The following is a 26,906-nucleotide window of genomic DNA, read 5'->3' on the forward strand; positions in this document are numbered from 1 at the left end:
CTGGCAGTGCTTGGTCATGTTGCCGAGTGTGTGATTGAGAGAGAGAGAGAGGGACCCTCTCTAGGTGATGGTGTAGCAGCACAGAATGGTTTGTGGTGATGCAGAGATGCAGGCCGTGATGTGCTGCAGCATCAATTCCTGGGACCTACGCAGTCGAGAGAGAGAGAGAAGAGAAAGATTGTGTGTGGGAATGTGTGTGTTGTCTTGCTTTAGCAGCATGTAAATATTGGAGTTACTCCTTGGCCAATGCCTCCAATATTGCTCGTGCTGCTGAAGCACGAAGTCACCAAACAGCACATGCACGTCATCTTTTTATCTCGGCGACCAGGGCCTAGCTGACTCACTGGTACTGAAACACCTTCATGGACTGAATCATCAAACCAACAGGAGGACCTCAGTCTCACCGGGATGAACTGAATGGTCAAAGGTAAAGATAGGTGCAGTGTTTCATTTGTTTGAGAAGTTAAGTAGCTTTTGTTCAATTTATGTGTTTTTCTGTTTTATATGAGAAGTATTATGTAAAAATATAATTATACCCTTGTATCCTTTAATTTTTTTTTATTAAATATTCAAAATATTCAAAATGAAATCACTGTTGCATTTTTGTGTTACTGTAAGTAAATAATAAAACTGAAAAAAGAGGAAGATCTTGTCTGACCTGTGGCATGCTCCTTTGAGCCTCGTTATTGTCGCTGTATCTGTTCCAATCTTTCCACAAGGAACGCAACTTTTATTTTGGGGAGATCTCATCTTTCTGTTCGCTTTTCGTCTCTACTGTATTTGAATACTGTTGTAGAAATGTGCTATTTTTCTGTTGATGAAACCGTATAACGTGAAGTGTTTTTTTTTTTTCAAGTTTTCCTTATTTCCGGTGAGTACACGGAGAGCACAAAACTGACTCCAAATAGACTTTTTACTATAACAACTTAAGCAAAGTTTTTAGATATTTGTACCAAGATCATTCCGCTTGTTAAAATGGACGGCATATTAATATTAGAGGCCAATGTCTCCATGTTGTTGCTGGAGAGGTTCCCGAGCGGCGCATGCGTACCATAGGCCTATATTTCTTATATAACATCAGCATTAAAACGCTTAGCACCCAGCGACTCTGCACGTTATTCTCCGGTTTTCCCGGTAGATGTAAATTACGTGTCATTTCGTGTTAACAGTACAAGCCACTTTTTATATAACTTTTGTGACAGTGCTTGTATTAAATAACAGCCTACACATTTTTTGTGAAATTTCACACAAAGGTCTATCGGCCTGAAAAAAACAAACAAACAAAACAAATACAGTGCAGGGCTCAAATAGTTTACCATTTAAAAAAAAATCCGCCATTTTATGAAAAGCAACCAGAAAGACAGATTTATGAGCATCTAAGCACATGCAACCACGATTTGGACTCGTTCTTGTCGTGTCTTTGAGAAATTATAGTTATTTTATTTATTTGGTTTTGTATGATTTACAGGGGTCAAATACTTTTATTTTTTTTTAAAGGGACCCGTTTTATAAGGGACCCGTTTACACGCAGAATTGTGTGTGTGTGTGTGTGTGTGTGTGTTGTAATGTCCGAATGCTGCGTTTGCATGATTTTATCACGTTTTGTAGGTTTGACAATAAAGGAAAGACGTTACAATTGTTTTGTTTGATTGTTTAATTGACCAGCACTTAAATCCGCTGTCGCCTTCAGCTCGAAACATGATCATTTCTGACACAGGTCGATTTAATCATGTGATGCTTTTAGACATGATCTAAAGATGGTCAACAGCTGATCATACAGAGATGATTTTGATTATTATCATTTGGCAGCGGCAAAACATACACATTTTAATAATTTAATAGAAAAAAAATCAAGATGTAGCCTAATGGTTCATTGTCTCACTCATTGTATCTTCACTTTTTTTTTTTTTTTTTTTTTGCAAATAGACAACTTCATATGAGGACGGATTTTTAAGCGCCTCTTTTAATTATTAAATATTCTACGTTTGATCAGAACCTAAATGCATGTTTTCGGCGCTTTCACACTTATTTTGCTGTGTGATGCATCGAGAAGTCCTCTTGTAAGATGACATTTAACATGGCTGTGAAAAATATCTAGGCTATGTAATGTAGATGCTTACTCGCAGACATTTAAATAAAATACATGTTTTTCGCTTAATTTAATTTTAAATAGACTGATTTTTACAGCTAATTGCAGTTTCTGGTCATCGTCTGCAGACACAAAATCCGAGGGGAAAAAAAGGTCCGTCTATTTTTTTTTTTGTTTATGTCGGGGAAACTTGGGTAAATCCAAACAAATTCACCTTCATATATTACAGCTCTCGAATTTTTATTTGCACACAGCTGCTGATTTCCACTCTCTTTTCATTCAGTAGACAAAATGAATGAGACAGAGTCTCAAATCATTACGGCTCTTTGCTGAGTTCCTTAAATTTTAGATGCAGGACATTGCATAGGCTATGTAAAAGTTAAAGTAATTTTTAAAAATACTATGTGTAGGCTATTTTATTAATTTAATATGCTATCACTACAACCATAACACTTTGTTCGGGAGTTTTGAGACATTTGCAATTATAGGATAATTGCTGATGTTCCTTATTGCTGCATCATTTATCAGATGTTTCATCCCAACAAGGTTCTGATGCTATTTCACGATGCGCCGCCTCATGCACTTTAATTTATGCGACTTGTAATTGAAATTAAACGGCGATCATATTATTTCGTGTATCTGGTGTAGGCTATCCGGTTATATAATGGGCAAATTCTTGTTTGCTTTAGTGTCTGCAAAAAATGTAAAAAAAAAAAAAAAAAAAAACTAATGCATTTCACATTTTGCAAATGCAGGACAGGCGCCAAAGTTTTTTTTTTTTTTCTCTCCTCGGCTTCGTAGGTCAATGTCGACGTATGCATGTAGGCTATTTCATTTGACAATTTGACAACTATAGAATCAAGCATAATGCTATAACTTTAATATATACATTATATATATATATATATATATATATATATATATATATATATATATATATATATATATATGAAGGGAATTTTATTTGGAGTAGCCTATCATGCCTATAGCACATTTCAACTGTACAGATAAAAAAAACACGATAAAATGACAACATGCAAAGTGCAACTTTTCAGTGTGGCAACTTCATGACTTCATTAAACATCTTCATTAAAACAATTAAATAGTCTTTAGAAACATTAAACACAAACAAAACATTTAAAGCAAAAAGAAATAGCCTATACGTGTGTTGACATGATTGCTGTTTTTTCTTATAATAATAGTGAGTTCTAAGCTACTGGTGTAAGATAGATCTGTGGTAGAGTGAAGATACGTTATTTTAAAGACACAATGTTACATTTGTTTAAAAAGGGAGAAAATCGAAGAATTGGAATTACATAACACATGGCGCCATTTCAAAGTGAGCTTCCTATTAGTCGCAATGTGTTCTGCAGGCTTCAGAAAAAATTATATTTATTAATAAATTCATTGTTATTCAATTTACTCCAAGTTATGTAAGGTTTTATTCTCTAAAGTAGGTTAAAGTAGGCAATTTCCCTTTTCATCCCCCAATTCGCCTGGCAACAGTCGGCTAAATATATGTTCAGTGACGTGCGCAGGGCTCCGGTGGTGACGTCACGCCAATCTCAGGACTCCTGTTTTAAACATTGCCAAAATCGGGGATACCTTTTCCTTTTCTTTTTCCTCTAAAAAGTCATTACTTTGTGTTTAATGGTGCACATCTCATGTCTCTCCTGGGTGAAACTGTAAACATTACCAAGACATTGATGAGGTTAGAATTTTTTTTTTGTATAAACAATTTTAACAATTTCCCCTCAAAACACAAATCTATTACATTAGCCAATGATGATGTTCAGATAAAGTTTTGTTGTGGCACTAATATTTAAAAAACTTTCTCTTAATGGCAAATGGTATTCCAACATTTGATGTATATTATCGCAATATGTATTAAAACAACAACAAAACAAACATATAGCAGTATACAAGTTCATTTGGAGTAAATAATAATAATAAAAATACTGAAGAACTCAACTTACTGTCCTGGTACAAGACTGACATTCAGTTACGTAACGTTTAACCTTGAGTCTCCTGATAACTTGCACAGAGTAGATAAACGATATCAATCCACAATCGGAATGTGTTCCTCTTCTTTAGCGTTTTTTTGTCCAGTTCATTTCCTATACTGCCGTTTCCAAAACGGGAATAACGCATGATATTAAAAAGTGAAAACTTGTTTTCGAGAAGAACGTTTGAAGATGAAGTATAAAGCTCTATGTAACTTAAGTGAACAAGGCATTTTATTAAATGTAAGATTTGGGAATGTCATCCCATTAGTAAACCACGATCGATCCACACTCGATTTTCCATTTAAACCCAACAGACAAAATCAGTGCAATTTACTAGCAATCATGCTGACTGTGTGTGTGTGTGTGTGTGTGTGTATGAATCGGACATTCTTGTTACACATTCATATAGCAAATTTTCCCAATGCTACAAATGCACGGGATTTTCTAGGTTGGCACATTGTAGGACATAAAAAAGTACCTAATGAATGGAGTTATAAAATCAGCTGAGGAAATCTGATGTTGTGTTTATCAGGTCCAAGATACAGTTCCGACACAGCTCGGTTATTAGCGTGCAGATCGCTTCCGCTTCTTTCCAGCAGAAGCCAAGCCAGCGCACAATCTCTCCAGGACAGGGCAGAGAAAGGCCACTGAGTGCGACCACCTTATCCTGGATGCTCAGAGCGAGACAGTCCGACGGGAGAAAGTTCAGCGCTGTGAAACACGCACATACAACCAGAACAACTCTCCACAGCACCCGGGAGTAGCGCGGAGCTGCGGCAGGGGGCAGCGAAGCCAGGTAGGTGCTGCTCTCGTAAGGGGCACACAGCTTGTCCACCTCTCCAAGACGCATCCGGTCCCATTCCTTCACATCGAAGCTCTGCAGGCCACGCAACCCCACGTCCACGTCCGTCCGAGACGGCAGCGGCGTTCCCTGAATGACGCGCAGCTTTTCTCTGAAGTCCTGCATTTGCTGGAGGAAAGTCAGCGGGTCGGAGAGCGACCGGAAGGATTCGGCGATGCTGAGCGCACGCTGCTGCTCCTCGAGCGCCGAGCGGAGCTGGTTGATCTCAGGGTCAAAGGTCTGCATGACCGCGAGCTTCAGGGTCTCAAAGTCCGAGAGGATCTCGCTCCGTTTGTGCTCCAGCGTGCATAAAACTTTTTCAAAGTACTCTGAGACTCGATCCGCGTCCCGCGAGACCCTCTCCAGTGCTTTCCTCTTCGCTCCTTCTAACGATTCCAGGCACGAATGCACCTCCTCGCCCCTCCAGCCCTCCACGACACGAAACAACTCCTCAAACGCGAGCTTCTCGCGTTCATACGCCTCCTCCAGGGCGCAAAACGTGTGTCCTTTATGATCACCTGTCGTGGCGCAGAAGCCACAGATGAGCTTCAGATCCGTGGCGCAGAAGATGTTGAGCGGCTGTCCGCTGTGAACTCGGCAGAGAGACATCGTCGGCATCACTCGAATCCTGTTGTACTTCTCCACGATGCCACGCAGGGAGTAATTGACTTGCAAGCTCGCGATGCCGTTGTGCACGGTCTCCTTTCGACAGGTCGGACATTTGAACGGTGGTCTCCAAGCAGGGCTCCGGTTACCGTCCAGGATGCCCTCCAGACACTTCTTGCAGAAGCTGTGAGAGCACGGCAGGACACGCGGATCCTCGAAAAGACAGCAGCATATTGGGCATGTGAGGTCCTCCTCCAAGAGCTCCATCGTATCCTAAGGTGGAAAAAGACATCAATATATAAGCTTGTCGGGGGCATGACACATCAATGCAACTTACATCATCTTGGCAAGCGTCTATCTCGTGCATCCCACACCGATTCTGAAGTCTAGAGCCAGCACTGCAGTGTCATTTTGGACAATCTACATTACGCGCAATAAACCAAATATTTATTTACTTTTGCGAGAATGCGTTCAGTGAATACATAATAGAACCAAATTTGCTTAAAATTTGAAAACTGCATTTTTTTTTTTTTTTTTAGAATCAACATCATCTGCATCGATCAGAAGTTGTTTTTCAATGCACAGCACGCGATTCTGTGGAAGAGGCATGACAGGTTAATCAAATATGGGAGGTCAGATTGCCTGATGATGAAGACTCCTGAGCGCACCAGCACTTCATTTTTAATTGCCGCGTGAGAACTTTGGTGAAAGAATATCCGAGGACCTGTCCAATAAAAAACAACAAGGCATTGATTTAGAAAAAAGATTCCCCGCCGTCGAGTTGTCAGAAATGTTTCTCGGTTCGCCCGGGTCCGGTTGTCAAGGTATTACTACGGCTGTGGCAGATTTTGCAGGCGGGAAGCATCAGCAATTGGACCAGAGGCGCAGTAGATGCTCAGGCAGTGCGCAACGCAATCATGGCTCTTGTTGCTGTGCAGACTTCGCTCTTTCCAATTGGGAAATTTTAACTAGTTCAGGTCAAGTCAGTATGGCCAGGCAGTTAAAAAGAATGCGAAAAAACAGCTAATGAATAGTGCATCTAGAGACAAACATTTCAACGCCACATTCAGCGTGATATCCGCGTAGCTAAGTGTATTTGCAGACTCTCGCGCTTGACTACACGTTTTGTGCGGTGAAAAAGAAATGCAGAGGATTCCTTCATTCTTGTTTGGGGTTGTTGCGGGGGAGCGCTCACTCTCTCCTAGATCAGCGTTTCTCTGCAGATTACGTCAACACTGGCGTTACCCATCATCTACCCACACAAACGCCTAATTCATCTATTCACTGAGCTACAGTAGCGAAGTGATTTTCGTGTACATCTAGTCATGGGTTACAGACACAGACAATCGAAAAGCACGTCGGGTTTCCTGCCATGAAGATGATCCTTTATCACGCCACTTCGGTCGCATATGCCCGTGCCATGTGTGAGGGTCTTGCCGCATCGATAACCAATCGCTACCGAGTCACGTGTCAAAATATTTTGACCTCGATTTTTCTTCCCCTGTTTCCATGCCATCAGGAAGAGAAGGGCTTCCGAGGGCCTGCGCTCATTGGTTGAGTCAGGGATGAATGCGCGTGCAGTGACGTAATTGGCCACGAGAGGGCTCAGCGAACCGGTTTGTCACAGAAACAGGATAAGCGCTTTTTATGATTTGTTTGTTTTTATTTAGTGTTAATTCGACAATACAAACCAAAATTCACAAGAGGGACGCATACAATCAAAAATATACAACTTTATCCCAGTCCAATTCAACAGTATGGTATATGATATGTTTTATTGGTTATTTTCAGGTTAAGTAACAAAAGCTGTTTTGGCTTTGAAGTTTAAACACCTTGCTATATGCGTTTCATATGATTACCTGTCATAAAATAATGTACAAGTATATGTTACCCTCTCTGTGTGAAATCCAGGCTAAAGTCTCTATATCGAATGAGAGAACAAACTTCAAAGTTTGATTTCAACCATTAATTTCACTATGACTTTAATATGACATGGCCTTACTCAGTCAATACTAAAGATAGAAAGGTTAAATTTTCACAGAATGTTCTTTATCTTAAGAAGGATGATTTTATGTATTAAAAATTAAATCACAAATAAGAAAATTACTTAAGGTGGGTTTTCACAGCCAGGGTCACTTATTCTCTAACTCTTGGTGAGGTGAAAGCGGCCAATAAAAATAAAATCCTCCAGTTTAAACTGTTCCAAATGAATCATTACGGTTTATTTTTAATTTAATTGGCTATTAAAGTTTCTCAGAGTGATTATAAGGATGTACATTTTCATCCAGACTGCAGATAGGGCATCACACACACGTCTTTTGTCACCAGCTATCTGTAACTTATCTCTGTCCTGGTCAGGATAGACCATTTGCAGTTGTTTGTGATTGCTGGATTTGAAAAAACTAATTTTTTAATAGAGATTTTGTAATTTTCTAATATTTCCTGTCAACCCTAAATGTTAAGAGGTGCACTTTAAAATGATGAATCACATTTACCCTGCAAAATAATTTTTAAGAGTAAGTTTTAGTACTGGGGACTCAAATATATGCCAGTTATGCACATTTGGAGATAGAAACACTTGTTTTTTCAGTGTAACTTGGTACAAACATTCTGGCATGATTAATTCAGCTGGATACAACAAAGAATACCTTTAATCCTCTCATGGGAAATTAAATCTGGTTTCTTATTTAAGGATAAAATATATCTTATGCAATGAGCAATTTGTTGCTGAAATGTTACATTCATATATGTAAATATTAATAATAAAAAAAAAAACTCCCCCATGATTAGTGCTTTTTAAAAAGGAATTTGGAATTAAAAAAATTTTGGAATTTGTAATATATTTGGAGACGTTAAGAGGGATGAAAAGTGTAAAAGCAAGGCACTTGTATACTTTATTTATTGGTTTCATAATGTGAGAGCCTCCTACTCCCCTAATTTTTCTTTGTCCTATATATTTAAAAAAAATTCTCCGCAATATTTGTATTTTATCTTACATTTATTCGGTGACATGGTGTACAGAATGTGAAAAAAAAATTAGTTTACTGTCAGTTATGAATGCCTTTCTGTGTTGTTCAAAGCATTGAATAAAAAATAAATAAAAAACTTTCTGAGCCGGTAGCGCCGCCTTGAGGTGGACCTCTGTGTGTGTCAAAACAGCACCGCTAGTCAACAATCATTTTTCCGTGGAATCCGTTCTATCTTGGAAGCATTGTGCGCTCTTGTGTCTGCCGCGTGTAACTGCACTTCCGGTGATCTCGGCGCGAGAATGGCTGCAGTGTTTACGTGTTGTTTGGCCTGCTGCGGGGATGGCGGAGCGGGCCATGCCCCCCTCAAAGAGATGCCCACCGTACATCTAGACACGCACCACATGGGTAAGAGTCATTTCCACTGCTTTGCAGGTTCACTAGAAGACACCCATTTACATTTAAAGTGAAGAGATGTGTCAAGCTAGCAGATTGTCGTATACACGAAAAACAGCGGCTTGAACACAAATGAACTAAAAAATCGGTTTACAATCACTGTTTTAAAGTAAGTAATGCGCACTCGTTCCTAACAGTGTCTAATGAATAAGTTCTTACTCCTTTGGGTCACATGCTAACTGCTAGTACACAGCAGATCCAGGGTCTGTTTTATCTCTCGGGATTAAGTGAATCATGTAATGCTAGTGGGTGTCACCTCAGCCTCGTTCTTCTGCAGTTATCTCTGAAAACATTATGAAATGCATACCTGTATTTGAGTGCTGTGACAGGGTGGTTCTGAGAGTTTGCTTGGCCTTTTTTCCCAGGGACGGATGTGGTCATCGTGAAAAGCGGGAGGCGGATCTGTGGAACTGGAGCCTGTCTCGCCAACGCCCCTCTACACCAGAACAAGAGCTATTTTGAGTTCAAGATCCAGTCCACGGGTGAGTGACTCCGACATAGTTGTTACTATACAGTCAGCAGGGTCAGACTTTCATCTTGTCCTATTGTAACCAGGTTTTTAGTTTTCGCTTTGGTTGTTTTTAATGTTTTTCTAATGCCTGCACAAACACTGTAGCTCTGTGGAGCTGTCAGAGAGATGTATTTGTGGTCTCAAAGAGGAATGTGGTTTATTGTGAAGCTGATGTGGAATAGATTGTGACATAAATGAATCAATAAATAAAATAAGAGTTGAGAGTTAGTAAGTGAATCAATTGCAATAACCAAAATAAAGCTTTAGACAGAGATACCATGATGAGTGTTTTCATATGGTTAAGGAATAGTGCCCCTTAATATAAAAGATCATTTATGATAGTAAGTCAAGTTTGACAATGAAGTCAAAGCAAAACTAGATTAAAGTTGTAATGTTTTGAGAACAAAGTCATTTTAGTAATTTAATCACGTCATTGATATAACTTTATTCTCTTAATTTTGAGTTTACTCCCAGAATATTCTAACTTCAATCTCATAATCACAGACTTTATTTAAATATATTAAATTTTATGTACCACTAAAATGCTATAATAATATATATTAATTAAAAGTAAAGTAACTTACTATTAGGACCCTTTTTTGCATTGTGATTTTTTTTCTACAATTACATTTTACTTCTCTGTAATGTTCTTCAGATGGATAAGTACAGCTGTCTCATGAAGGTGTGCTGCTGTTTTGTGTGTGGTGCAGGTGTTTGGGGGATCGGTGTGGCCACTCAGAAGGTGAATCTGAACCAGGTGCCACTGGGTCGAGACAGTCACAGTTTGGTGCTTAGACACGATGGCTCCATATACCACAACAACGAGGAGAAGAACCGATTACCTGCCAACAGCCTACCCCAGGAGGGGGATATAGTGGTACCTTTTAACTCTTGGATTTTGGACAGTGAGCTATCAAATTGAGTAATACAGCAAGTACATACTGTATGAGACATTGCTTCTGATCGTAAATGTGTCTCTGTTTTAAGGGGGTGACCTATGATCACGTGGAAATGAACCTGTACTTAAATGGAAAAAACATGCACTGTCCAGCCTCAGGTATTCGAGGGACTGTGTTTCCCATAGTTTATGGTGAGTTATATTTCAGTAATATTATATATCACCGTAATGTTTTATTTTCATATATTGTAGATAGACTAGTGTTCTATAAGTGCCACCTGCTGTCAGAGATTGAATTAGCATTTTCATCGGAATCAGAAAGCACTTTATTGCCAAGTGTTTACACAAAGAAGAAATTTCGTCAGGAGCTTCCAGTACAGAAAGTACAAACATAGTGCAGACACACACACATATAATTAAGGAAATAAAACTAATAATAATAAAAAGTAATAATAAAATATTAATTCAGCCCATCTGATGTTTTTGTTTTGTGCACTTGCTTCATGTTGCATATAGTGTTTGTTTGTTTGCTCAAGTTTAGTTTGGCCAGTAACAGAGCAAAATAAACATTTAATAAATGTAAAAACAAAAAAAAAAGAGAAAAAGAATAAGAACTAAATAAATTGGCAATGAGAATGGGAATCGGCTCATTTGATTGTAAAATAAATAAAATCCTGATCAGTGCATCCTTAACTGGAATAGGCCTGAAAAAGAATGGTTTATTTTAGTTTTATCTTTGAACTATTGTACCTATTTGTGCAAAATGGTTATTATTTATTACAATACAATGTTACAGTCAACAATTAAAAAAATAAGTCTTATTGATTGATTGATTGATTGTGGCAAGTCCTTTGAAAATTTTTCCAGGGCAAGTAAAAAAAAAAATAAACCACTGGCCGAACCGGACCAGTGGAAAACTTATTTAGGATTAAGCCCTGTTAATACAATCAAAATCAGTGTCTTAACACTTGTACACAGATCTGTAAAATACATAGGTTGCATAATGATATGCTCAAGTTAAAAACTTAAAATATGTACTTGAAAAGAAAAAAGGATGACTTTGAATAGCATAACTGTAAAATTGTGAGGAAGAGCTGATCAGGTCTTGCACATGTATTTCCTGGTATGAGAATGACTTCCTGCTTAAACAGGAAGTAATGGATACCAAAAAAGATAGAAGTAAATGTATGTGTAAGGAGAATGTATGTGTGTGAGAAAGAGTAGAAATGTATGTATGTGAAAGGAAAATGTATGTGTGTGAGAGTAGAAATAGATGTATGTGAAAGGAGAATGTATGTGCGTGAGAGAGAGTAGAAATGTATGTATGTGTAAGGAGAATGTAAGTGTGTGAAAGCAAGAATATATGTATGTGAATGGAGAATGTATGTGTGTGAAAGCAAGAATATATGTATGTGAATGGAGAATGTATGTGTGTGAAAGCAAGAATATATGTATGTGAATGGAGAATGTAGGTGTGTGAAAGCAAGAATATATGTATGTGAATGGAGAATGTATGTGTGTGAAAGCAAGAATATATGTATGTGAATGGAGAATGTAGGTGTGTGAAAGCAAGAATATATGTATGTGAATGGAGAATGTATGTGTGTGAGAGTGCCAGAACGAATTATGGCTTGTACGGCCCCTCATAGAATGGAGCAGAAGCGCGTCTTCATTCATTAAACACTGAAGCGCGCATGAAGCTCGCGGTGAATTCAGCATCTGCTGTCTCGCTAAATAAGACATGAACACATGTACAACATCTCCAGAGCTGATCTGACAGTCACTTCATGAGCATTTGACCGTTTGAGTTGAGTAAAACTAGCGTCACATCACACTGTAAAGGCACGCCAACCCGTCAAAATAAAAGTCCGGTTAAAGACTGTTGTTCAGCAGAATGTACATAGCCTACTACTAAAAAAAAAAAATCTTACATTTTACAAGTTTTAATCACACAACATTTCTTCCATGTTTTATTTTTTATAGTAAATCCCCTTTGTTTACCAAAAAGTTAAGTAAGTTTTAAATAATTAAAAGATAAATTAATGTTTTATGTGTTTAATGTGCATCTCAGAAAATGCTTTATTTAAAACCCCAACTGAATGGCACTTAAATGTACTTAATTCATCTGTCAACTTTATTGTCATTGTTCACAGTACAAGTAAAGACAGAGAAACAATGGGTAATAATTAAATGCTTATTTTTGATGTATGCATTGCATTCTATGCATTTAAAAAATAAATAAAATAAAACATCTAAAAAAGGAAATTTAGTTTTTCATTTTAAGAGACCCAGGAGTCTTATTTTCTCTTGCATAATTAATTAATATTGCACTTTAATTAAGCAAAAACTAATTTTATCCGATTACTCGATTAATCGATGGAATTTTTGGTAGAATACTCGATTACTAAAATATTCGATAGCTACAGCCCTAGTTCCCAACGTTTTCAACATATCTGCAGAAGAAATAAAGTCATACAGGTTTGTTGCAGCATGAGGGCAAGCAAATGAAGATCGAGATTTCATTTTTGGGTGGACTATCCCTTTAAGTTTTTTTTACCAATATACTGGAGACAAGAAATGTCATGAAATGACAAGTTTTATTCATATGAGGAACTAATATATTGATGTTTGTAATCTTCCCTCTCATTCTCTCAGTGGACGACAGTGCCATCATAGACGCCCAGTTCAGTGATTTCTACCATACTCCACCTGAAGGCTTTGAAAAGATTCTGTTCGAACAGCAGATCTTTTGAATTGTTGTCTGTGTGCAGACACACACATATTGTCAAGTTGAACTGTGTGTGTGTGTGTGTGTGTGTGCGTGCGTGCGTGTGTGTGTGTGTGGCAGCAGCACGTGGTTACAATATCTCTCAGTGTTGCTTCTGTCTTTGCTGTTACTGCTGCTACTTTTAGAAGACAGACCAGACTTTATCGTGTGTGTGTGGACACAAAGAAATAAGAGAGAGAATCTACAACCCAGAAAACACTTTACATAAGCACTGAAGACACTTATTGATTTCTGTTTTCTGTCGTGGGCGATATTGAAAAACTGAGCTTAGCCTTTTTTTTAATGACAGTCTATAACAATCAGCTTTGTGTTTTAATTTATGGAGAAATCACTGATAATGTACCGTTGACTTTATATATCTACACAAATATCAGCTTTCTTGAATGAACCAATTGTATTTGCACTAGTTACATGTGAAAAACCTCTCTTATTCTATTGATATTTAATGAGTCTGTTACTGTTGTTTGCCTTTTATCTAAACTAGGCATATTTATAAATAGATAACAAAAGCAGTTTACTGTATTTTCCAGTGTATTTGAACATTTTACCTCTATGATCTCTATTGCACATAATATTACACAAGTGACTTTGGCTGAACTGAGTTTCAGTGTCAAATAGACACCGACAAGCATGAATCTGTTTTACATGATCATTTTTGCTGACCTAGCTTATATCTTACCAAACTCCTTCAAATGTTAGAAGGTAAACACTTCTTTTTGCATCAGATGTGTTTTGCTCCACTGACCCTAACCCTAACCCTAACATTAATTATGAACTATGAACCTAATTTTACTGTTTACTGCAGAAATGTTATGTACCCTTAACACTAAAACCACTAATGCATTTATTTTATTCACACAGTTGAATACACAACCACATCTAAGTTTTGTTGTTAACTGCATGGCCATGTGCTTTTCAGAAAAGGTGCTCTGAAAAAGTTTGTCTTGTAAGACTTGTCAAGTCTGGTTTTCAGTCCTCAAAAAAAAACTTTAATTCTCGCTGTACACTGTCTTATGGTACATTCCCCAAGTGCTGTGTTTAATAAACCTAAGTATTCTGTCTCTGTCAAAGACCTGTGTTATAGTGTGAAATGAAAATGACTTTGTTCTAACCAAATAAAAAAGGCAACAAACACATCTACAAAATTAACTGTTATATTTGATTAAAATTCTAAATGTGTCCCTAGATCTTTTATTCTTAATTGTACGAATAATGTGGGTAAGCATTACTAATCCCATATATAAACAATTTTAATCATACGTATATATATAGAGAGAGAGAGAGAGACAGAGACTGATATATATATTTATTAGTAATAAATGTTTAATTTTGTCCCGTTCTATTCATATGCCACAGAACCATTAAGCATCAGCCAGTAATACGCAAAACATTAACTCTTTGTAAACCCTCCCAGTGCAAGACTCTCTTTATGTTCCTGTCTTGATTTTCTATGACGGATAGTAGGGGGTTCAGCGAATATTTTGAAAAAGCCTTTAAAAACGGCTCTTAGATCTTACATCCTACTGTTTTTAAATCTTCACTGCTTTGGAGGCTAAACTCTGTTTAGACGAAGTTTGGACTTCAGTGCCAGAGCACAGATGAAAGGACAGTGACGCCACAGGTCTGAAAGGTGACGGAAATGTTTTTGGGGAAGCTCTTAAAGCTGTTAATATGTGTCTGCTGCCACCTAGTGTCCATATTGCGAATATACTTTTCTCTCCCTCTCCCTCTCTTGTGAAGAAACTAGTATGAGCATGGACTAGCCCTTCATGCACGTTTGTGGTTGACCTGAAGCCTCATTAGAGGCTGTTTGTTGCTGTGTGCTGATTGGCTGTTCAGTCTCCTGCTCTGAACTGTTTACAGTTGAGCAAACGGAGGTGATGTCAGTCTCACCTCCCCCAGTCAACAGAAAAAATACAGACTCATACTGCACACTTCCCTTTAAAAGTGTCAAAACTATGCTATGTTATAAAGTACAACCCCGGATACCTCAGAGATAGCATCTACACTTACATCAGCGATGGTTCACATTGATGACTGGCTCACTAGGTCGTGTCTCTACTTAAACACCAAAAAAACAGTCTGTATGGTGTTCACCAAAAAATGTATGAAGGTGTCACACTCTAATGTGTTTCTTAGAGGACAGGAGCTTGATGTTGTCAATGAATTTAAGTATTTAGGAGTTATATATGACTCCACCTTAACATTCAAATATCATGTGAAAAAGGTGGCAAATAAAGTTAAATTCAGTTTGCAGAATTTTAAACAAGTCAGGCCATTTCTTAACACCAAAGCAGCCAAGTTGTTTTTATATACTATGATTTTTTCACATATCGAGTATTGTTTCATAAATTGGTCATTAACTAGCATATCGAGTCTTAAAACTATTGAATCTCTATTTAAGAAAGCCATTAAAATTTTTGATAAAAAGGCATTGTCATTTCACCATTGCAATATTTTAGAGAGACATAATTTTTTAAGTTTTGACAATTTCAAACGTTTCAAGTACATTTGTCTAGTTTATAAGGTGTTAAATAATCTTGCTCCACCTCCACTGCATGCCTTTTTTCAAAGGCTTGCAAGCGGAGGTAGCACACGGGCCTCTATAAAAGGGGACTGTATGATACCATTTAGACGTACCACCTTTGTACAAAATGTAATATCAATAATAGGTGGAAAATTTTGGAATAGCTTGCCCCTTGTGATACGCCAGTGTCCTTCATTCACCTCCTTTAAAACTCAATTAAAACAGTGGCTCTTAGATAATCAGACATGTACTCACTTTTAACTGTAACTTTAGTCATTAATGCTGGGGGAACTGGTCGCGATTGATCGCGTCCGGAATGGAGGTTTGTGTTTGCATGGTGTATTTGTGTGTGCTCTGTGTAGTTGCTTTGTGTATATGAATGCACACATATGCATTTATTTATTTAATAAATATTTACATGTATATACTGTATGTACATTTATACATTGTCTATGTTGTATATAGGTGTGAATAATTTACGCATGGATAAGTAAAGATCTTGAGTGTGTATGTGCGTGTGTGTGTATTTATGTATGCGGGATGATTGTGCATGGTGCATGCATGTGTATTGTGTGGGCGCGGACTATTGTTTTAGATGTGGTTGGTCGCAATTGTTATTATGTTATTATGAATTTTTGTCTTGTTTGTTTGTATTGTTGTATATTTTTATTTTTGTGTATTGTTGTCATAATGATTGAATGTTATATGATTGTTGGTTATTTATTTTTTTGTTCGTTTTTATGTCACCGGCCTAGGGACTGCAGATGAAAAATAGTATCTTTTTACTAATTCTGGCATATTTACATGGTGTATTTTCATACAACAATGTACATGAACATGCATGGTCCCTATTAAATAAACTAAATAAATAAATAAATAAAAAATAAATAAAATACTAAAAGCGACATTCTGTAAAGAATGATTCTTACAGTTATAACATTTTATTTAGAAAATGACAACAGAAGAATGATCATATCAAAATGGCATTTGCAGACATATTTCATTTCTGTCACTGACATACTGTAAATCAACCCCCGTAAAAAAATATAATAAAAAAACATAACATATGCAAACTGAGACTTGAAAATAAGCGTTTTGTAAAAATTCATTGATAAAAATAAAATTCTGTAAGATTGTTTATATTAAACATTTAGTACAGCTTTGGCATCCCTCAGTGCTGCTTTTCTCCTCTGCAAATACCGTTCCTCTTTCTCCAGGTCTGGAAACACGAAAAACAAAGTCATTCTCATGAAACACTGCCCTTTGATTCCTCATAACAATTTTACTTTCTAATATGTGATTCATTACCAGGCACCAAGAAATGCACATATTTATATACTTCTCATTTGAATGGATACATCCAAAACTTACTGTTAAAAGGTTGAAATAACATAACACTTTAGATTTAGGTGGTTACAATTAAATACTGTACCTTGTTCCAGATGAGTAATAATGCAAGGCAGCTGTCCAGATGCCTCCAATACTTTGAAAGCAACATCATATTCTGTGAAATATTTCATAGCCGTTCAGTTGTATAAACAACATGCATATAAAGAACATACAGGGATATTTCAGGTTCAATACAAGTTAAGCTCAGCTGATAGTGTTTGTGAAAATATAACATTATAATGACTATAGATCAGTGATCAACATGTACACAAAAAAATTAACCGTTCCTTTTTTTACTTAAAAAAAAGCAAATATCACGGTTTAAGTGAAAAACAGTATTTTAAAGTTTGTGGATTGGTCTCTGTCATTTGCATCTGAAGTTACTCACTGTAACTCAGATTGTTTTTTTTAAAGGAGGGACAAGTCCAAACGAATGTTTTTGATTGCAAGATTTTGCCCCAAATGCTCTTGACTGAGCTTAAAGGTTCAGATGTTGAACTTGCTGAAATTTCTAACCTCCAGTTTCTGCCACTTTACTGTTAAGTCCCAGATAAAATAAGTTCACTCATTACAACTCTCTGAGAGCTTAGCATGATAATGTAAATGACTATGTATTTGCTACATCTAATACATCCACAAACATAGCAAATCAATACAGGTGGAGCTGGGGAAGGTGACCTTCAGACAGAGGAATCCAAGGCAGCTTTCATTGGCTAAGGCCCACCCTTGAGGTCGTTTGACCGACATGTCAAGCAACCAATCACAGTTCGTTTCATTCAGCATCACGTTTCTGGGTGTGGAAATGTTGGCACAATAACAGACTGGTATGTTAATCTCGGACGTATTTTAAAGATTCTATACCTCAAACTTACATTGTTTTACATACTTCTGAAAATCCAGCGTTTAGTTGATCCTGATAAGTGCTTGTCATCTCCGTTGTAAACACGATGGCTTTTCGTCTTTTCGTGAGGGGGTTTGGCACCACAGCATCTTTGTTTCCAGGTGGAACGTTAAAGAATGCGACACACGTCTCCCGGAAATCCGGTATAATTCAACAAATCAAATGACCACTTCGAAACTCCTTGAGTGTTCTCACTTTTGTTTGCCATATGCATCAGACATTTAGCCAAAGGTCCGTGGTCGTGACATATGAGGCTGAAACTTGGAAAGGTGGAGGGTCTCTGAAATACACTGCAACTGCTACAGTAAACATTAGCCTAGCATTTAAATGTTGAGCAGTGAGCTCATTAGCTCCTGATGGGAAAAAAAGGACCAATCAGCTGCACCATGTAATAATGATGTCTTTGGATTTATCGTAAGGATATGAATAATCGTAAGGTTTTGAAGTTGTATGAAAACATGCCTTATTTTTATGTGACACTAGTAGCGCAGAAGCCGTTTCGCTTTTAACTTGTATTGAACCCAGAATATTTAAAAAAAACTGGTCTGAATCAAGGCTGTTCTCACCTTTGCGGCTGGCTTTCTGTGACTGCACTTTTTCTTCTAGGCTGCTGAGCCGAGACACAAGCTCTGAGAAGATTTCTTTAGTCCACCCGGCCTCATTACATCTGGTCCAAAATTTGGTGGCAATAGACTCAGAGTTCACCGTGGAACCCACATCAGAAGCATCTGCTGCAGCGAGACGCCTTGGTGATGGAGAAACCCCTGTCGGAGGGACTGCTGGAACATCTACAGTGGGCCTCGGATGATGAGGTGAGCCGGGCTGCCCTGAGGGATCACAGGGGAAATAGTCCAGGGTAGGCATAGAGTAAACGGCAGCTGGTGGGACACGGTCAGTGGTTGGAGCTCTGTGCGGTGGAGTTCTGTTTGTGGGTGGTGTTTCAGTGACAGACCCAGGTGAGGTAGACACAGCTGCACCGGCAGGTGAAGAAGATTCTAAACTGTGCTCTGAAACACAGAGATAACGTTTAAAAAATAAACAGGTTTACGCCTCGTTGAAATGACAGTAGCAGGACAATCGAGAGATCAACACACCTGATTCTTCAAAGGGTCCAGAGTCCAAAATAACGCTACAGGGAACAGTGATATGGTATGTTTTTGATGGTAACAAACTCTGAGACTCTTCCTGAGACACAGTGAGAGTGTAACAATGTAAGCAAGTACACTGCTAGCTGCAGGCAAGTTAAAAGAACGACTGAGTAGTGGTGAGTATAATACACCATTCACAAGTTTGGGTCAGAAAGGTTTTTTTTAAAAGATATTTATTATTTTATTCAGCAAGGATGAGACTTTGCCCTCAGAAGAATAAAATAGATTTTAAGATATATTACAATAGCAAACAGTTATCTTAAATTGTTATGATGTTTCACAATTTTACTGCATTTTTGATTACATACATGTAGCCTTGGTGAGCAAAAATTATTTTTTAACTTTACTGGATGGTGATGAGCTTTTTTTTTTTTACTAAATAGTTGATTAAAAAGTGTTTTATAAAAAACAAACAAACAAAAAAAAACATTATGGCGCAAGATATTTGAAAACCCTTTTGGTGTAAATTATGACCAAGAGGCCTGGTTAATTTGTTCCTCTGTACTTCATGTTGCTGGCTTTGTCACAGTTCCTGGCTATGGAAAAGTTTCCAAAAAGATATGGGGGAGCTTTGTTTCATTCATAGATCATCCCCAAGCCTTGGATCTTTCATGCCATGTATCAGACTGATATGTGAGTATGGACCACAAAACCAGTCTTAAGTGTCAATTTCGAAATTGAGATTTATACATCACATGAAATCTGAATAAATAAGCTTTCCATTGATGTGTGGTTTATTAGGATCAGACAATATTTGGCCGAGATACAAAGATTTGAAAATCTGGAATCTGAGGGTGCAAAAAAATCTAAATACTGAGAAAATCACCTTTGAAGCGGTCCAAATGAATTCTTAGCAATGCATATTACTAATCAAAAATTAAGTTTGGATACATTTATGGCAAGAAATTTACAAAATATCTTTATGAAACATGATCTTTACTTAATATCCTAATAATTTTTGGCATAAAAGAAAATCTATAATTTTGCAATGTTTTTCTTGGCTATTGCTAAAAATATACCCCTGTGGCTTAAGACTTTTTTTTAAGGTTTTGAGCTCCAGGGTCACACATGTATGTAGCCACTGGACCTTGTGTTTTTGACATGAAAATATCAGTAAATAGATCTGCTTGTTTACAGAGTAACATGAGTGTGCTGTGTTGTGTACAGAGAGACTCACTGAATCAATGTCGGTGTCATCGTCAGCTTCTGAAAATAATGAGATTGTTTCTTTACAGTAAGGAATGATAGATGATACTTCTCGTTTTTTTTTTTTTTTTTTTTTTAGAAATACAAACACATTTCTACCTGTGGTTGTTGGATTGAGTTTTTCACACAGCCTGCAGACAAAGGAAAACACTCAGGGAAGTTTCTTTATATAACGACTGTAAGTTTATGCAAAAATACCATGGTACATTATTATATTTTTGTATTTGTATTGCTTTCAAAATGGTTCTAAATCCTAAACATACCTTGTTTTTTTAGGCACAGGAGTGGACTGCTGTTAAAAGTGAACAGAGAATCAATTCATTGGTACAATTTTATTACCAAATGTTTAAAAATCTTAAATGGTTAATTCACCCAAAAATGCATATTTTTTTTTTGCATTCTCTCACACTCCTGTCTTTATAAACTTGAACGGATGACTTTCTTCAGTGGAACTAAATAAAACAATTTTAAAAAAATGTCTTCGATATTTTGTCTATATTAGAAGTCAATGGGGTCAAGTCTTGCTTTGAAAGAGTGGAACAACATGAGGGTTGAATGACAGAATTTTCATTTTTGGGTGAACTGTCTCTTCTAATTTAGACGGAGCAGTTTCAGTGAAGTTTAATATGACACTCTGACATATGAACACATATCACACAGTCCAGTTTTATGATAAGAGCCTCACCTTGGGCTGTTTTTGAAGCATAGGGTCCTCCGGATCTGACAGCCCTGGAGCTGCTGCACGGTCAGAGCTGGCTGGGCTCTCATCATCTAAAACAAAGAGACACAAATTACTTGAATTGTTTTGATTTTTATGCAGACCAAGAGATATAAAAAATACCTGAGTCTACATTGTGTTTATTTTTTCTCCTTCTGGGCGTTACTTTTAGCAATCTAGAAAAAATTACATTAAATTAACACAGATTCATTACAATAACACTGTGATTACTAACAAGACAATGTTCCAGAATTAAGTTTTCTACAGACAACTCACCGAGACATACTTGCTCTGTACATATATGGAAAGCCTTTACTCTATTAAATAAGATAAAAAAGACAAAATTACAATAACCAGTACTATTTTTCAAGTAGGTTTGTCTATTTGTCTTCTAAACAAATTCTCACAAGATCATATCTTGTTTGTTCATACAGTAAAATTTGCTTCTTAGCATAATACAACAAGTACTGTAAAATGACCATCTTACTGTGTAATTTTGTAATCACTCATCTCTGAGATAAGGTCCAATAAATTACATATCCATTTGTATTTTTTTTTATTAAGTTAAACTAATTAGCTATTAAAAGGTTAAACCAAGTAAACATTTGTTATGAAGTGTTATTTAGTTATAATAGTACAGAGCAGTTTTAGTCTTTTTTTTAATCTATATGATGTCTGTACTGAGTAGAACATTAAGTGTCTTTATGTAGAGGACATCTGAAGTGTGTGTGTGTGTGTGTGTTCTGACCCTGCCATGCAATTCTACTGAATTGTCTGCAGATCCACAAGGCTTCTGAGCAGACCTTAAGTTTAATGAACCTAAACCAACACATGCATTACTATTAGAAACCCCTCTGTACAGATGGACTCAGTAAGCTTTTAGTATCATCAAATTAGCTTTTGAAAATCATGTGACTGTTTCTTTACAGTAAGAAATAAAAAATGACCCTTTACTTTGATATACTGTGTTTATTTGTACCTGTGGTTGATGGACTGGGCTTTGCACAGGGCCTGTAAATAGACAGAGAAACTCGTTTAAGGAACTCGGACAAGAATATTTGTCAGTACAAAGGACGACAATAGTCTTAATCACATCTCGTCCTAGAGCATGTTTCAGGCTGGATGCTTTCAGTGGATTAATCAAGTTCAGCATACCTTTTATTTTCAGGATCAGGAGTTGACAGCTATTTAAATAAAAAAGGGAAAAATCACAACAATATATCACGTCTTTGCTAAAAGTCCTGAATTTGCCGTTTGAATTGAATGTTTACAAGATGATTTGTAATTGGAGACATTCACATGATGCATCAAGACAGATTATATCATGAAAACTCACATTGTTCTGTTCTGGAGCTGTTAAGTCCTCTATATCTGACTGTACTGGAGCATACATAGATTCGTCCTCATCATCTATAATTAAATTATAATAGTCCAGAGTTATGAACATTTACATTACAATATCTGTCATCAACATGCCAAAACAAGCTATTATTCTCATGTTGACAAATAAAAACAAAGATCTTTGAATAAATAAACACTCTACTTTTTGTTACTGAACTGGGTTATTGCGTATTACTGTAGTACCGTCTAATTTAAAGCTAGTAGAAACTGTATTAACAATTACCAGAATCTAACAAAATTATAGTCTTCTTCTTTTTGGAGGAACTCACTGACGACCTAAAAAAGTGCAAACACAAGATCATCTGAAATAATCACACTGTAATTAATAATGTGACACCTTTCTGTGATTAATCCAGTCGTGATGAGGATGCACACACACTGCACACTTACCCTGTAGATGAATCAGAATCTCTCTATTCATAAATGAAGAAAAAGGAAGGACGGAAAATTACATCCAAAATATCACATCGTAATCTTTATTTCAGAATTTTGCATTGATGTTTTAAGATGAACAGTAATGTGGTTAGGTAAAAGCTGTACGTGTGTGTGTGTGTGTGTCTGCATGCTGACCCTGCCAGGCCTTTTCATGTTAGGCCTTCGACCGTCTGGCGAACCTTGTAAACAAAAACACCAACTCAGAAAATTTGACAATAATTCTCACATTGACATTTACCATTTTCACATAAGCTGATTACAAATTTGTATCACTAAAACAAATACAATTAAAAAAAAAATCAGTTTATGAATTTAAAATTGAAACACTTACTTTTCTTTTTGGATTCTGGATCATGTAATTCACAGAACAGTCTAAAATGAAACATTAATTAGTTCGAGTTTACTACATCTAAAACATAAATGGATAGAAAAAAATGTAATCTTACTCAAAACGTTTTTCATCGATGCTGGCATGATGCTCTATAGCGCAGGGCAAATGGTATGAGCGCTTACAATGTTTGACTCCACATCCCGCTGTAGCACCTTTTTTTTTACAGTAGTGGCAAATCTAGAAATAAACAAACAGCAGTTATGCATTTACAGAGAAACAACACTAGAATATGATGACCGTTTGCTCACAGTTTACATTTAATGTACAGAAATATCCATGTTAAAGTATAATGTTGTACTATGCTGAACAATACAAATTACCATTGCAATCAAAATAATGCAACACTCTGGAGACTGTAATAATTTACAAAAGTGATAATGTCAATATATAATGCTTTTGTAATATAGCTAATAATCATAATTATTCAAACCCTATGTAACAGTGTTGTTTTTATCTCATATTTGTATGGTATGGTACAAAATTGTTAATTAAATAACTATTTATTAATTAATCATTATTATTATTATTATAAATATTATAATTATAATTAATAACATATTAATAAACAATAATTCAACTTTGCAAACTTTATAACAAACTGAATTAGCATACATAAATACATGTACATAAATTTACTACATGCATGTGTTAAAGTTAAGATGGCCAAGTCAATAGAGCTCTCACAAAAGCTACAGAGAAGAAATTATTCTATTACACTGGAAAGTCTATGGCTACAAAAAGAAGAAGGAAAAAAAAGAGAGAGAGACAAGTTCTCAAGAGACAGAGGACATCACATATTATTTGAAGTACAGGTCATTTTGGCAAAGACTGTGATGAGACTGATGTTTGATGACCAATGGACAATCATCCCAAATTAAACACCCAAATCTATTAGTTCAGGGATCGGTCCTAGAATGTTCATGTGGACTGTTCAGTCTTCAGATTTAAATCTCTTTGAACATAGTTGGTGTAATTTGACAAAAGCAGTGTATGACAGAATAAAAACCAATGATCATTATGATCTGGAAGCTTTTTCAAGCAAAGAATGGTCCAAGATTCCAGCAGAGACGTGACAGAAGCTTCTAAGCACTTACAGGCAGCATTTATTGGAGGTTATTATAAAGAATTAAAGATACTACACATAATTTGGGGATTGAATAATTTTGAATATTAATTTTTAGAGCCAGTTAGAGAGAGAGAGAGAAAGAGAGAGAGAGAGAGAGAGAGAGAGAGAGAGAGAGAGAGAGATTCATTCATTTTCCATCAACCTTGCTCACAATCATTCTTAAACATCCTATAATGGCTCACCAATGCCTTTGTTGAATTGGTTTCATCTCGGCAGCAAAATGCCTTGATGGTCAAGAAATTGCATAATTTTGATTGCAACTTTACAGAATTTACAATACATTTAAATAATTACAAATGAATAATGCATCAAAACAGCTATTAAAAATTGAAATACTATAAATTAATAAATGTGGGAAAAGACATTTACAAGTGTCTGAGTGCTTTAACAGTATCCATAGGTTAACAGACAATCATAGTTGGGTTTTTCTTTTTTTCTCAGTATTATTACCGTTTGACTATATTGAGTTCATAGACAGTGGCTGGCAGCTTTAATAGCCTGTATGCACACTAATCTACAGATCTATTTCGACATATCAGATGTTTGCCCTGTGCTGAAAACATAACTGACAGATTACACATCTATTTGGTATCATAAAAGCATTCGGAGCTGCAAGTGCATTTAACCGCAACCGCGAGCTTCAGGACAAACACAAAGCGCACACGAAAGTCTGTCATCACGTGAGTTTCGTGCATGTAATATGCCTACGTACTGCATTCCAAACGGCATAAATGAAAGCATAATTAAAGTAAAACACTGTAATAACGGCGGATGGAAGCACTTTCAAGCAATGCGTCCGTTTCGCGCATATCCTGTGCAAGCCTGCCGCTAGACCACACAAATGCCAAAATGTAAAGCCAAAATCACAATCGATTCTGAGCATGGTCTTTTGTAAGGTATTTTTTTTTGTTCTTTTTTTTTTAAAGCATGCTCTGTTATTCCAATAGCAGCCATCTAACAAAGGCAAAACAGAGACCATCAGGTTTACAGGCTATGTTTTTTTTTTCTTAAAAAAATTGCTGTATGAAAATCCTCTTTTTATGACCTCATTTACATATTTAAATATGCAACTTAAACATGCACACATTTGAATTATTGACTCCACAGAAATTGTTTCTGAAGTGCATTTAACCAACAGATGTTTTTTATTATTATTATTTTTTTTTTATGTATCGATCTCAGATTTAAAAATACTGGGTGCATTTTTATTGCTCTCGTGACAAACGCGTCTGTGAATGAGGATTGAGATTTAAGATGCAACTATTAATTGCAACACCCCTACTATTGTAGTTTATCATTACAGTATTTTGTATGGACACTGTGTTATGTATTTCACAATATATTTTGAGAAAAATACTAACCAGTTAATATTCATTATAACGTTTTAGAGGCATTTAATGTGTGTTTGTGCATATGCTTTTGCAGTGATATTTACTAGTCTTTTTCCTCTCCTCAGCTCTTTCTTTACATCTTCTACATCAAATCCAAACAGGTCGTCATAGGTGGGTGAGCTCTTGCAGTAGAGCGCTGATGCATACAGCTGGGGACACAATCAAATAAGATAAGCATTTAAAGTTATATATAGAAATTATTAATGCACTTGCCTAGATTAAGGGAAAACATTAACCCAACCCAAACAAAACTATGAGTGACAGAGAACAGAACTAACAACTAACTTACAGTACATTTTTGTAACGGATGCCATATGAAAACTTACCAAACAGTTTTGATGTGCGGAGATGTTGCCTTTGGAGGACAGGGTCCCTGTGGTTTTATTTTCGTCTGATTGATCGCAAAGTACACAAATAATTGTATTCTGAGATTGAAACTGATTCGATCCCATGTTGAGCTCTGCTTGGTGACATTCAACGACGATTCAAGCTTTCATTGCAATGTTTCTTTAAGTTTCGTTTTCCTGTTATTGCGTAGAAGGCGGGTCTTTGTGATCTCTGTCATCTTACATAGGTAAAAACACTCTAGTTAATTTTCTCGAGCTCCAGACAGTAGCTAATCTCGATTATCTAGGGCAGTGCATTCAACCAAACAAAGAAACATCAAACAAACAAACAAACAAACAAAAAAAATCAAACAAAGCAAATCTTCAAACTTAACCAAACATCAAAACTAAATCAAATATAAAAGCCAAAGCTTTTTTATTTTCATTTCCTGTAATCACAAATGACTGTGATTGGCCCATCATGACCGGTGTTTAGAAAAGTAACAGGTACCACGAAAACTGTATTAGTCTGACTAATCGTAATTCAATAGTAACTTTAAAAACATTACACAGACCGAGCGAATTTAGACCACGCCCAGGCTGGGGGGGGGGGGGGGGGACCCAACCCAACCCAACCCAACCCTTTCCATTGAATTTCTATGGCGGGAAACTGCCTTTCTGTCCTTTCTGATTTAACCTGGATTTAACAGAACAATGCATAAAAGCTGCTGTGTGACAAAATACTATAATAATTTATAGTAAATACTAGTATTTTTGAACAATACT

The 26,906-nt window shown here is 36.5% G+C and overlaps 3 protein-coding genes across 10 annotated transcripts; 1 reads left to right on the forward strand and 2 right to left on the reverse strand.

Moving 5' to 3' along the window:
* Positions 1–6,888, reverse strand: LOC127964706 (tripartite motif-containing 13-like). 3 transcript variants are annotated; one of them, XM_052564989.1, is made up of 3 exons: positions 5,880–5,924; positions 4,574–5,815; positions 1–145 (listed from the first exon to the last, which is right to left on the reverse strand). In XM_052564989.1, the coding sequence occupies exons 1-2, from the start codon at positions 5,907–5,909 to the stop codon at positions 4,595–4,597; spliced, it is 1,251 nt and encodes a 416-aa protein (XP_052420949.1). In that variant the 5' UTR covers positions 5,910–5,924; the 3' UTR covers positions 1–145; positions 4,574–4,594. The 3 variants fall into 3 exon arrangements, with proteins under 3 accessions (XP_052420949.1, XP_052420950.1, XP_052420948.1); XM_052564990.1 differs by lacking the exons at positions 1–145; positions 5,880–5,924 and adding an exon at positions 6,185–6,888 and having other exon boundaries at positions 4,309–5,815; XM_052564988.1 differs by lacking the exon at positions 1–145 and having other exon boundaries at positions 4,309–5,815.
* On the forward strand, positions 144–18,790 carry LOC127964707 (SPRY domain-containing protein 7). Of its 3 annotated transcripts, none has more exons than XM_052564993.1 (5): positions 144–427; positions 9,330–9,446; positions 10,186–10,352; positions 10,463–10,565; positions 13,029–14,231. In XM_052564993.1, exons 1-5 carry the CDS (start codon positions 418–420, stop codon positions 13,124–13,126), a joined length of 495 nt encoding a protein of 164 aa, XP_052420953.1. In that variant the 5' UTR covers positions 144–417; the 3' UTR covers positions 13,127–14,231. The 3 variants fall into 3 exon arrangements, with proteins under 3 accessions (XP_052420953.1, XP_052420952.1, XP_052420951.1); XM_052564992.1 differs by lacking the exons at positions 144–427; positions 13,029–14,231 and adding exons at positions 7,093–8,916; positions 18,585–18,790; XM_052564991.1 differs by lacking the exon at positions 144–427 and adding an exon at positions 7,093–8,916.
* Positions 14,917–26,418, reverse strand: LOC127964705 (nucleolar protein dao-5). 4 transcript variants are annotated; one of them, XM_052564985.1, is made up of 22 exons: positions 26,121–26,418; positions 25,839–25,943; positions 23,333–23,454; positions 23,218–23,258; positions 23,022–23,065; positions 22,842–22,864; positions 22,675–22,727; positions 22,387–22,460; positions 22,206–22,234; positions 22,030–22,061; positions 21,799–21,869; positions 21,327–21,367; positions 21,174–21,226; positions 21,018–21,103; positions 20,596–20,621; positions 20,432–20,463; positions 20,304–20,332; positions 19,073–19,163; positions 18,545–18,985; positions 17,121–17,192; positions 16,585–16,907; positions 14,917–15,150 (listed from the first exon to the last, which is right to left on the reverse strand). In XM_052564985.1, exons 1-21 carry the CDS (start codon positions 26,244–26,246, stop codon positions 16,831–16,833), a joined length of 1,668 nt encoding a protein of 555 aa, XP_052420945.1. In that variant the 5' UTR covers positions 26,247–26,418; the 3' UTR covers positions 14,917–15,150; positions 16,585–16,830. The 4 variants fall into 4 exon arrangements, with proteins under 4 accessions (XP_052420945.1, XP_052420947.1, XP_052420946.1 ...); XM_052564984.1 differs by having other exon boundaries at positions 14,921–15,150; positions 20,596–20,624; positions 26,121–26,414; XM_052564987.1 differs by lacking the exons at positions 21,174–21,226; positions 21,327–21,367; positions 21,799–21,869 and having other exon boundaries at positions 14,918–15,150; positions 26,121–26,417.
* Between the last annotated feature and the right edge of the window lie 488 nt (positions 26,419–26,906).

Source organism: Carassius gibelio, chromosome B9 (genome assembly GCF_023724105.1).
Source record: "Carassius gibelio isolate Cgi1373 ecotype wild population from Czech Republic chromosome B9, carGib1.2-hapl.c, whole genome shotgun sequence".
Classification (NCBI taxonomy): Eukaryota; Metazoa; Chordata; class Actinopteri; order Cypriniformes; family Cyprinidae; genus Carassius; species Carassius gibelio.